The sequence below is a fragment of the Otolemur garnettii genome, unplaced genomic scaffold (genome assembly GCF_000181295.1).
Source record: "Otolemur garnettii isolate 467f Iridium unplaced genomic scaffold, OtoGar3 scaffold00014, whole genome shotgun sequence".
Lineage (NCBI taxonomy): Eukaryota > Metazoa > Chordata > Mammalia > Primates > Galagidae > Otolemur > Otolemur garnettii.
In genome coordinates, this window is record NW_003852409.1 from 23,654,641 (window position 1) to 23,667,031 (window position 12,391).

Sequence of the window (12,391 nt, forward strand, 5' to 3'; positions counted from 1 at the left end):
CTCTTTTGACCACAATGTCACCCAAGAAATCCAACCCTATATAGAAAGGGATGAGGTCTGCCTGTTCATGACTTAAAATTTTTCAGAAATGAGAATACCAACAAAAGAAAGGCAATTCCTTCACCTCTGTGCTAAAGAAGCCAAGATCAGTGTGTGTGCGAGATAGCCCTTGAACTCAGTGAAAGGAGTAAGGAACCATGGCTTCAGTTATCCCCTATCCGCTACTCTCTGACTCCCTTCTTTGCTTTATTTTATATAAAGGATAAGCTAGTTTTTAACTCATATGATTAAATCCAGCATCTATAAAGCAGTTAAATAAAATGCTCAGGTGAAATGAGGCCTCTGAGGTGGAATGGTAGTTAGGACTCCAACTACTGCAACAAGCCCGGCCCTGCTGGTAACTTTTGTATTCCCCACTAAAAACTGAAACAGACACACAAATTTCACCTTAATCATTTTTAATAAAACTTTCTCCACCAATGACTAAAATTACTTGCCTTTGGAGCTACTAGATGTATGTGAAAGTGAGGTGAGGTGTGGTCATTCCATCAGTAATCTCAGTTACATATTCAGGCTGGGTGAAAAGGAGAAAGTCATTTACCCTCATCACTGCCCAAAGTCTCCTGAGATGCTTGCAAAACAGATTCCAGCTGCAATTCTGGTTCCATTTCAGGACTAGGCAGAGGTCCTGCACAGACCTCAATGTGAGATGGATTAAACCCAGACTCGGGGGATGGAGGAAGATACTGATCTTTTACTTAATCCCCTCAGAGTTTTAACATGGACATATTAACTATACCTGTCCTTGAAACTAACCACTGGCTCGGCGCCTGTGGCTCAAGTGGCTAAGGCGCCAGCCACATACACCCAAGGTGGCGGGTTCGAATCCAGCCCGGGCCCGCCAAACAACAATGACGGCTGCAACCAAAATAGCTGGGCATTGTGGGCACCTGTGGTCCCAGCTACTTGGGAGGCGGAGGCAGGAGACTCGCTTGAGCCCAGGAGTTGGAGGTTGCTGTGAGCTGAGATGTCATGGCACTCTACCCAGGGGGACAGCTTGAGGCTCCTGTCTCAAAAAAAAAAAAAAAAAAAAGAAACTAACCACTGATTCTCTACTAAACTTCACAGCACTGAAAGGTCCATTCTCAGGCTCTATGATAATGCAGATTCTGGAAGAGCTAGGTCCCCACCCTAGAGTTGACATCATTCTCTGCTCTGCCTAGTAGCCCCTTCCCCCGTAAAGTAGATATACTTTATATTGGAGTCAGTGAGATGGAATAACTCATACAACTAGGGAGAGGCTTTCTCTGAGATCCCAATTCCTTTATTCATCTTCAAACTATTTTCCTGTTGGTCTGTGAATGAAATATGCCCTCCTACTTCCCCCATAACAAGCAGAAACAGCTGAAGAACAGCTTGGCTTTTTCTACCGCTTGCTCTTTCTCTCCAATGCTTGTGACAATTATGCTAAAATATTTCCACTGCAGAACCACAGACTTACCTAGCTTTAGAGTAAGAGGCTGGAGGACAAAAAATGGCAGCCCACAGACATATTTTATCTAGTCCATCTTATTTTAAATTATCTCCTTAGTTGTAACATTTTAAAATATTTAAAACATTTTAAAAATCAGGGATTTCAAATAAAAATCTGGATTTCTAGCTCCTCCTGAAAAAAATCTAAGGACCTGTCAACATTGGGCTTGTTTCTGGAATAAAACATTTAGAGCTGGGTAACTGCCCTGGCAGATAAACTCTTCAGGGGTCAGCACAATCCTATCCGGCAAGTTTTACTCATTTATGCTGTGTGGCGTCTCTAAGCATCTGAGTTTACCCTAATCTTCATGTTACACATGAAGAAAATGAGGGTCTTGGGAGGAAAAGTTAAGAGGCAAGTGAGAAAGGGATCAGTTTCAGGTATCTTTCTACTACAACACACTGCCTCTCTACTGAACTATGACTCCTATCAGCATTTCTTCCAGCAATTACTTCAATTTTCTAATTTGAATCGTTATATTTTCTACATTTCCCCCTTTATCAATTCTTTATATAACTGACTTCCTTATAGATAACAACTCTGTATCAGTGATTTCATTTAAATATTATCTCCAATCTGAAAGAAACAATAAATCAGGGATTAGATAAAACTGAAATATCAACTCTGCACACTTCAGCAGAGGACTGTAAGAGATCCTAGACAGCACTTAGCTTAACAGCTGCTGTACAGTCAAGGAAATAGGGGCCCAGAGAGGTTGCAGCTTTCCTAGGTAACAGAGCTGGTCTCTAATCTTCCAGATCAGTGTTTTTTCTACTATACCATGACACCTCTGTGCAGTCATCTAGGCTGTGGGGAACAGCTTCCTTTACACGGAAACAAAAACTACACAACTCTCTCATATATTAGACATGGCCAGCCTTGACTGCCAAAAACGAGGGTTTAGGATGAGTTATGAACAATCAATTTATAGAATTAGATTTGCAATGGAAGACAAGACTTTTTTAGAACTGGTATTTGGTGCAAAGTGTATGAATGTCACAGGACTAGATGGTCTTTGTAACACTGGTTCTTATAAAAGCTAAGCCCCACGTGAGAGAAGTTGCTATAACATCATAGCACCTTTGCTTCAACTTCAAAAGAAAAAAAGGCTATGGTAAAAAGCTTTAATAACAGACTGAATGTGATTTTATAGGCAACCAATTAGCAGATTAATGAACCATTTAACTTTCATAAAACCAATATTCCACTCAAGAAAGATGAACCCAAAGTGCATCCTCTTATACTGACCAACATAACTAAGTACAAATGAAGTCAATGGTGTATCCCATTAGCATGCTGCGTTGTTATGTCAATAAAACAAGCCCTCCCCCACCCCAAGCCCTGGCCCCCTGGCAAACATAGATAAATGATTGTGCACTGCGTGATGATACCATTAGGTGAGAACTTTGGTTCATGCAGTCGGCTGCCATAGAGGTTGCAACCAAAACCCGCAGCCCTGGCACCCAAAGTCAGTCAGCGGTGGTGGCCTGTGGCATCAGCCGTGTTCCTTCCACAACACCAGGTGAATACTGTGGTCAGGCATGCTGGTGGCAAAGACCAAGCCTGTGTCATTGTGCCCATCGAGTCCATTCAGCCAGGATGCTTCGCCTGCCAGGAAGCTTGAGCCTCTCTTTGATTTCCTGTACTCTGGCAGAGGCCAGCGACTAATCAGGCTCTCTGTCCGCAAGTCCATGATGTACAGGTAGCGGTTGTCAAACAGCAGGGCAAAGATATCTCCAAAGCCAAGCAAGGCCAAGTTTGCTATTTCAGGAGTCTTGATGACCCTACAAGGATGAGAGTTAGGGACCATGAACCAAAAGGCAACTTTGCTTCTGTTTATGTTACTATAATCTTTTCTGGAGACTTTAAAACTACTATAAACTTAAGCAAATTTAAGAGTTAAATTTTTGATAAAAAGGAAAATATGAAGACAAAAAGTCGTGCCCCATAAAAAAGGGGAGGGGAGAATTCTTCAATCTGAGAACAATGGCATGTAAGAAAAAGGTGATATCTGATGAAAGTTAATAAAAGCATAATATATCCATTTATACTACAAAGACTCTTACAGCTTATTTAGCTTAACATTTTAATTTTTAAGATGTGAAAACTGAAGCCCAGGCAAAGTAAACACTTTGGCTAAGGATTAAGCACTAGAATGCACAGTCAACATTACCACAAGGTAAAAAGACTTATTTGTCAAAGCCTGGAATATCCTGAAGTCCAGAATAAACCCGAAAGCCAAGCAACTCAAGTGCTAATCTACTCACCAGGCAGCAAACAAATAGGTTTTTCTCTAAAAACAGTAGAGGCTGAAAATATTACAAGTATCCAAAATAATTTAGAAACATTTATTATTCATAGATTAATAAAAAGATGTCTGAGAAAACTGGGAGAATTGGTAGGACAGCCCTAACCTTCTCAGGAGCAGTTTCCAAAACATCAATGACAAAAGCTAGGAAGAAACCTATTTAAACAGCAGCACAAAAAAACAAAAACTTGGCTTCTGTTGTCTGTACCCTTGATGAAGCAAAAAGTTAACAAGAAAAGGTGATGTCCTCTTTCGAGTGACTAGGAAAAACACCACAAGGGGAATACAAATAATGGTCCATGACAATAATGCTCCACAGGTCAGGCTCCTGTGGGAGAGGAGCTTAGCCTATTTTTGACAAAGATACCAACAAGCTAGGGTAGGTCCAAGAGGTCAACCAGAATGGGGAGGATCTGGACCAGGACAGCTAGAGGATATTAGCTGAGATGGGGAGGAAAAGAACTAGCAGGGACAAGGGAACTATAGATGAGTGTTATTTCCAAATAATGAAGGGTGTGTGAGAGAGAGGCCAGACATGGTAAGTTCTAGAAGACAAAGAGTTATCAAAGGCAAAGAGTTATAAAGTAGCAGATGTCAGTCTTATAAAGGGCAGGAGGAATATTTATTTCTTTGTACCACATGCCAGGCCTTGTACTGAAATTCATAATTAACATGTTCTCTCAACAATGCAATGAGATAGAGGGATTATCTATACTACACCACTGAATAAAGTCAGGCAAAGTGTAAAAGGTCTTGCCATGGTCACACAGCTAATATGATGCAGACCTTGCAAATGAGCCCTGATCTGACTCCAGAACCCAAACTCTTTCCTCTACTTCCAACTGCTCTCTGTGAGGAAGGCAGTGAACATCTCTAGTCTAGGAGCACAACTCTTTCCTGAATGAATAGATGAGTGCATAAACAAATGCATTTCAACTGAACAAATGTTTTCTAAATCTTGTACATGCTGAGTACTGGTTGGACCCCTGAAAAGAGATAAGACATTCTCTGTCCCTTAGAAATGGGAGGGCACAACACACAACTGTCAGAGTATGTGAGAACAGGCTCAGTGTAAACACTCTAATGGAGATAATGGGATATCAAGGAGTGAACAAATCATTCTACATTTTATCAGCTGGACCTGGAAGACTATTTTTTTCTCTTTCTTGAAGAGAAATGCAACTGAGCATTCCAAATTAGAGAATACTAAAGCCCTCTCTAAATTTTACAAATCCATGGGCATGCGTTTCTCTTAAAATTCTGGGATACTAAGAATATCAGTAAGATATCACTTCTATGAAACTAAGACAGTAGTTAACAAGTACTGGTTCCCTGCTTGAAAAGCAGATCAGAGAATAAACTCACCTTCCCAGATTGAACACAGAAGAAACTCCTGCTAAAGAGGTAACCACCTTAGATGGGTATGTTCAAGAACAGCATTCATCCCAAATCAATCACTGAATACTCCCTGTAGTATGAGCCTTTATAAACAGGTCTACAAGATGGAGCCTGATCCCAGGGAAAGTAGTGAGTTGGGATTAACCTCAAGTAAAGGGAAAACAGAGGTCACAATCATTGTGCTCCAGATGAGTTATAATCAATAACTCATTTCATCATTTTCCACTTGAATAGCTCATGCTCACTCAATTAACAAATAAAAAGTCAGCTAGCCACTGTTGTTACCAGGCATTTAATAGCGAACAAAGACAAAGTTCCTTACATTCAACCTACCCCAAACTGAATTTATCAGCCAAACCTGGCTTACTTTTTCACTTGCTCATTTACCCAGTTGCTCAAGCTAGGAAACATGGCAACATTCCAATTCTCCTCCTCACTCAAATCACATATTTAATCAACAAGCTCTACTGACTTTATCTCCTAAATTTTTCTCTAAAAATTTCAGTCACCCACTTATTGGGCACAATGTAAGGGCATATGGCAGACCTTCTGTGTATGAGACATAACTAGAAGAGGACTCTACCTAATAAATGCAAATACTGTAACCTAGTTGTTTGTACCCTCACATTAGCCTGAAATAAATAAATAATAAATAAAATAAAATAAAATAAAAATTTCACTCCCTACTCTCCCATCACCACAGTTCTAGCCCAGACACCATCTTTGGCCTGCAGTATCGCCAACATCTTTCTAAGGACCTCCTGCCTCTATTCTGCACCCCTTTCAATCAGGTAACATACTAACATCTCATGCTTCTACCATCTTGTTTAAACTTTAAAACTTTTTGTTAGTTCCCAATGCCCTCCCATGTCTAGCCACACCGATGCATCAAATTTTTCAAATGCACCAGGCTTCTTCGGCCTCAGGATATTTAGACAGATCCTCAGTCTGTATTCTTCATAGCACACCCACCCCAGGCACTTAGTTAAAACATATATACCCACCCTTTAGAGCTCAATCTGAACCTCTCTTCCTCATGGGAGCCTTCCTTTTCTCTGTAAACTAGGTAGGGTCTCAAAGTACCCTGTACTAGGTTCCCCTTATTCATTAAAAAATGTACATGTTATTAGCTGTTTAATGTCAGTCTTCCCTCTTGCTGATGAGTAATTTCTATGTTAAGTATTTCTGCCACTTCTGAATGCACATCAAAATGCCTGACACAAAGGCAGGTGCTCAATAAATATCTAATGAATAAAGCAGTGCTACAATGATTATAGGCAAATACAAATTCCTACAAAAGAGATCCAAAGGAATCTGGAAAAAATAACTGGCAAGTCTGGTAGGTCCCACATCATCAATGTAAAGCAGGGTAGAAACAGAAACACAGAAAACTGGGTGGCTATGGGGACAGAGCTTAGGATCTGGAAAGATGAGTTGATTTCAAAGAACGAAACACAAAACATGTTGCGGAATAGAACTCAGGTCTTGACAAGTTTCTGGCTCCTTTCACGTGGATCACTTTAGAACTGTAAATAAACATCTTTGCTATTCTGTCTGGGCCCTTGAACCTAAGTAACCTTACATACTGCACTGAGATAACCTAGCTCAAAAATCACATCATATCTCCCACTTACTGAACAACATGCCATCATTTGTGTTTTGCTTCTTTCCAGTTAGCTGTCAAGCTTAAGTAGCCCTACAGTTGCTCCTAGCAACTGATGCCATAGGATCTGTAGTAGGGTCTTAAAAGAGGCTGGTTTACTTATGTTTACAGGAAAAAAGCAGAGACAAAATAGTCCCTTTTCAAAAAAAATCAAACCTGGCATTTCCTACTAACAAACAATCTTGCAGGTTTATTAGTTACAGCTAGTGCACCCAAACACTAAAAACAAAACAGAACTTTCATGTGGGACTCTACAAGCATACATGAGAAAGACAGACGCAGGATAAAAATTAAAACTTTTAGTCTGTAGGAGACTCTAAATATTAAAACGAATGTTATATCTGTATCACACTTTAACTCTGTACCCTCCTACCCAAATTTTAATTCAAAATAAAAGCAATATTAACCTATAAAAAATGTGGATTTTTCCCCCCAAGGTGCCTATGTAAATTTTTTCTTTGAAAAATATCAAATCTTTCTTTTCTTGTTTTTTGGTGCCCTGGCTTCCTGATACCTTAAATATATGCCTTCTGAATCATCTAGCCATGGATGGTTGAAGGAATGTTGGACTAGGGTGAGACTGTGGAGTGCCAGGCAAGGCCCTTAGTCTGTCTCAGCTTCAGGTTCCCCATCTGTAAAATGAAAAGCTTACATGATGTTGTCTAGGCTGTTCCTGTCTTCTCTCAAAGCATAATCATCAATCATTTCTATGATTGATTCTGACAGCTCTGAAACCTAGCTGGTTAGATATATTACTCTGACTCTGAGAACATAAGTAGGTTTCTACCTTATGACCAGAGAGATGGGGCCCACCAAAGTTCTGTTGGCTAGTGTCATCACACCCTGTACAAGCTGACCTAAAACAGTCAAGCATAAAAACAATGAAGAGAATGTTCAATTTTCTGTACTCCCAAGACAGCACTTCCTGAACCATGCTACAGGACAATAACTGTGAATTGTTGAAGTATAGTAGGTTTAAACAAATTCAAACAGGTTATATAGTGTGTCTTAAAGTGATTAATAATAAAGATTTGCCAGGTCCTGTGCCAGGTCTTCTTCACAAGAATTTCATTTAATACTCAACTTTATAGGTGAGAAAACTGAGTCACAGAGGGGTTAAGAAACTTTCACAAGGGCTAGGGTGCTGGCCCCATATGCTGGAGTTGGCGGGTTCAAATCCAGCCCCAGCCAAAAACTGAAAAAAAAAAAAAAAAGAAACTTTCATAAAATTACACACCCCATAAGACATGGCACCAGGTCTTAAACCAAGGTTTGCTTATCGCTACAGTAAGTTCTCTTAATTACCATATGGCACTGGCTTCCATCAGCCTTGAATACACTATTAGATACTGCCAATCTCTAAGAGAAATCTATAGTATGCATTGAAAATTATTTGTCCACGGACCTCTCCTTATTTATTTCTTTGGAGGAAACCCTGCAAGTTATATTTTTCTCTAAGTACCTCTGGTCAAGAGAAGGCCACTTGATCCCTAGATTCACTGAAGTTGACCAGGCTTATAAAATGAGGCAGAATTTCAACAGACTGTGAAGAGATCTGAAAAATCTTTTCATCTAAGCATATCATTTTCCAGAAAAGCATGTTAAATCAGAAAGCAGAAGTGGCTTGTGACTTAAGAGTCTGGGGATGTTCTAGCATAATTATTTCTAAAAAAAAAAAAAAAATTAAAAAAAAATTATTTCTCACTTGCTTACTGCCTCTGAAATATTTTTCTTATGAGATGTTCAGTATATACAACCCTCTTTATAACTGAATACTTAGTAACATTAATAAACATTTAGTAAATATTTCCTAAAAGCAAGCTATGAACTGGTACATCCAAATATCTAGTCTTGTGGTTACTTTAATCACAGTAGATTTTCAAAGGTAAAGCATGAAGTCCAAGGAAAATTACCTGAGAATATCATAACTGGCAAAGTCCCACTGGTAGAGACCTAGTGCTGAACTACAGACAATATATTTGCCATCAAAATGAAGTCTCGGCTGCAAGCAAATACTTCTATCCTCAGAGACAGACAACGTCTTTAAGCACTTGCAATTGATTTCTCTTCCAATTGGCCAAATCTACAGAAAAAATTAGGAAAGATGAATATCACATCATTACAGAAAAGCTTGTCCTTACACAATGTGACCTATATTTGCTGAAGTCAGATAGAAAGTGAAGTATACTGAAAAGATCACACGTTTTATTAAGATAAAAATCAAGTACTGATTCTTCTGTGCAATCATGAGTAAAATTCTCAACCTCTCTGAACCTCACTTCCTGCAAAGAAGATAATGCCTACCACACAGGACAAACATGCCAGAAGAAAGTACAGTGAACCCCCCATAGGTGACCACTTCCTTAAGTTCACCTTACTGTGAACATGCACCACATGTACAGATCAGTACAGCAGGCAGACCTACTTCCTTATGTAGACCACCTTGACAAGTTTATTACCACTCTATTACAGTTCCTTAGGTGGTCCACTTCTTACGTGTTCTACTGTACACGAGAGTGTTCGGTGAACTCTGCAAATCATTATAACAAACGAATACTTATGCCTTCATAGTTTTGATCTAAGAATTGAGGAGGGTAGGAAATATGTATCTTACAAAAATACTAAGAATGGGTTGAAAATAAAATTGCTGATTTTTCATTTACAAATCAGGTAATTAGAAACTGCAAAGGACATAGAGTCAGTAAATCATTTCCTTTTCCAATAGGTTTAAGATGCCTTGGACCAAGATCTTCCTGTTTCAAACAGTCTCCTTTGGCCATACAGTTTTTTCTTATATACTAGCTAGTTTTTTTTTTTTGATGAGGCAAATTAATGGAGAAAAAAAATCTCACCTTGATCTCATATTTATCTGCACTTAAGAGGATAAAGTCTCCAGGGCTGTGCAAAAGAGACTTGACTTTGCACTTCTGCAAAACCACCTGCAAAATATAAACATCTATGTTATAGAAAGACCCTGTTAATGCTGTTGCTATAATGATTTTATTTTTTTAATTAAAATATGAAAATGAGCTTAAAATGTTATGCTAGAATAGCTAAATAACTCTATTACTCAGCTAATCTTTATTAAGATTTTTACTACAAGATCCTGTTATTAGTATTATCCATTATAAAAGAGTCTAATGTTAGCAGCATTAATATTTTCAGTCTAGAAGCAAACATTAGGACTGATTTTAAAAATTATAAAATGTGATAATAGAAAGTAAAAAGAACTGAAAAGACAAATGTCCATAGACACTAAAGTAGATGCAAATGATCTGCTTCCATAAACATGTGCATTATAAAAGAAAAAGCTACGGACTTGGTACCATAATCGGCCATTTACTGCCTTTGCAATCTTGGGTAGGGCCATCTAAACTCTTTGTTTCTCAGTTTTTCTCATCTTTCAAATAGGAGACAAAGCACCTATCAACTTCTCTCATATAACTGCAGTGAAATAAAATAAAACAATGTAAATAACAGCAATAACAACATAATAAAAGCTGACATTCCATTAGCACTTAGGATATCTGTAAATACTAGGCTCTCCTTATTTTTGTAATAAATCAGCATCCAGTGAGGTGGGAGGCAGGATTCACTCACTCAGAAGCCTGAATTGCACATTCAGTAGAAAAGGAGAGACCTGCTATTAAGTATCAGACCCCTTTTACTGGGTGCTGATCCAACATCTCATTTAATATTCACAGGAACATAAAGCAGATGCTAAAACTCAGATCCTGAAGGTAGGAGTAATTTGTTCAAGATATAATAGTCAGTAAATTGCCTTACAATATACAGTATGTGAACTTTTCTATTTAAAAACTTAATGTGCCCAACATATAATCACTTATTGTCTCACAAACCACTCTCCCTTTAGTGTCACCTGTTTCAAAAAAAGACATAATCATCCACCCCATCTAGAACCTACCAGTCATCTCTGATTCTTTCTTCCTCATTGTTCCCCACATTCAATCAGTGAGTCCAGGTAGCTCACCTTAAAGATGTGCTTCCTTTACAGGTGCCCTTCTCTTTCTTTACTGCCACCCATTTGTGCCCCACTCTAGTCCATTCTGCAATTTAGCAGGAAATGGTTATTTTCTTACCATTAATCACACCAGACCTTTGCTCAGAACTTGTCAACTGATTCCCAGTACACTTATGAGATCCATCATCCTGATCATGGCCTTGTAAATCGTACATGACGGTTACCCCTCTCTACCTATCTCCCCTAGCTACAGGATGACTCCACTGTCCTGCTTCCAGGTCATCAAACGTTCAAGTTCTTTCCTATCCTCAGTCCTGCGTATATACTATACCCTCTGAAACACTCTGCTACTCTTTTCACAAATGCCCCCTATTCATTCTCCATGTTTTGCCCCTTCTCAAAAAGCTTTCCGTAACTTACTTTCCTAGACTTTCTCATACAACACCATACTTTCCTTCACTGAACTTGGTGCAATCTGTAACTATACATTGATTTGCAAAATGACTGTTTAATACTATTTCTCCAGACTAACATCTATGAGGATAAAGCCTAGGTCCATTTTGCTCCCTCCTTTATATTCAGCCCCTCGCAGAACAGCATGGTTAATTTAAGAAAAGTATTTCTGCATGGCATGTCCCTTACTGATACCAGATTTGATTCTCACAACAATCTTGTTTTGAAAACTAGAAAACATCACAGTATTTTGTTAAAAACTCTGTACATTTTTCATCTTATTTTTTGTAAGCATTGTTTTTCAAAATAAAAATTTCTTTTATGATTAAAAAAAAAGCACATCTTCATTCTAAAGGGAAAAAAGCACCTACAATCCCACTAGAAATAATTATCTTCAAAATGCTGATACATAAATACATTCCGAAACTGGTATCACACTCTATATACTTTTTGTATGTAACCTGTTTATTTGCTCTCCCTACCTACTTAATATATTGTGGGCTTCCTTCCATGTCCATCAGTCATTCATTTGTTAAACTATTTACTATGGACCTACACATGCTGGTCACTGTTGTACACTATCTTGGTTGGTAGTTACGGCTATTCCACCTTTTATGACTCATCCACTACTTAGTAGGGAATGCCGACCACATTCCACCTCTCTTTTCCCAAAAGCCTGACCTCAAGAAGATTTACATCTGCCTACCTTGGTGACCCACTCCGTGTGGCCGGTGAGTGTATTCAGGCATGTCCCAGCAGATAAAGCCCATACTTTCACAGTGAAGTCTGCAGAGCCACTCACCAAGATATCCAGTTCATCATTGTAGTCCACACTAAACACTAGTGCATATAACATATACAAAGTTAAAACTTGCCTCTGGCAGTGGTCTTTATAAGAGTTCAATAACATCTATTTCCCCTAGCTGCCCAATTATGTAATTTTCCAAACAAAGTTACTGTTAAGAATAGTGCTACTGGCTCGGCGCCTGTGGCTCAAGTGGCTAAGGTGCCAGCCACATACACCTAAGGTGGCGGGTTCGAATCCCCAGCCCG

The 12,391-nt window shown here is 38.9% G+C and overlaps 1 protein-coding gene across 2 annotated transcripts in view; it reads right to left on the reverse strand.

Annotated features, from left to right (window-relative positions):
* Nucleotides 1–2,644: 2,644 nt before the first annotated feature.
* FBXW2 (F-box and WD repeat domain containing 2) overlaps nucleotides 2,645–12,391 on the reverse strand; it is a 25,846-nt gene continuing 16,099 nt past the window's right edge. For both annotated transcript variants that reach the window (XM_023510585.1, XM_012802465.2), the window contains 4 exons: nucleotides 12,045–12,178; nucleotides 9,756–9,842; nucleotides 8,817–8,986; nucleotides 2,645–3,318 (listed from right to left, as the gene is read on the reverse strand). In XM_023510585.1, coding sequence (XP_023366353.1) covers nucleotides 3,030–3,318; nucleotides 8,817–8,986; nucleotides 9,756–9,842; nucleotides 12,045–12,178 — 680 coding nt within the window. In that variant the 3' untranslated portion in view covers nucleotides 2,645–3,029. The remainder of the gene's footprint in view (nucleotides 3,319–8,816; nucleotides 8,987–9,755; nucleotides 9,843–12,044; nucleotides 12,179–12,391) is intronic.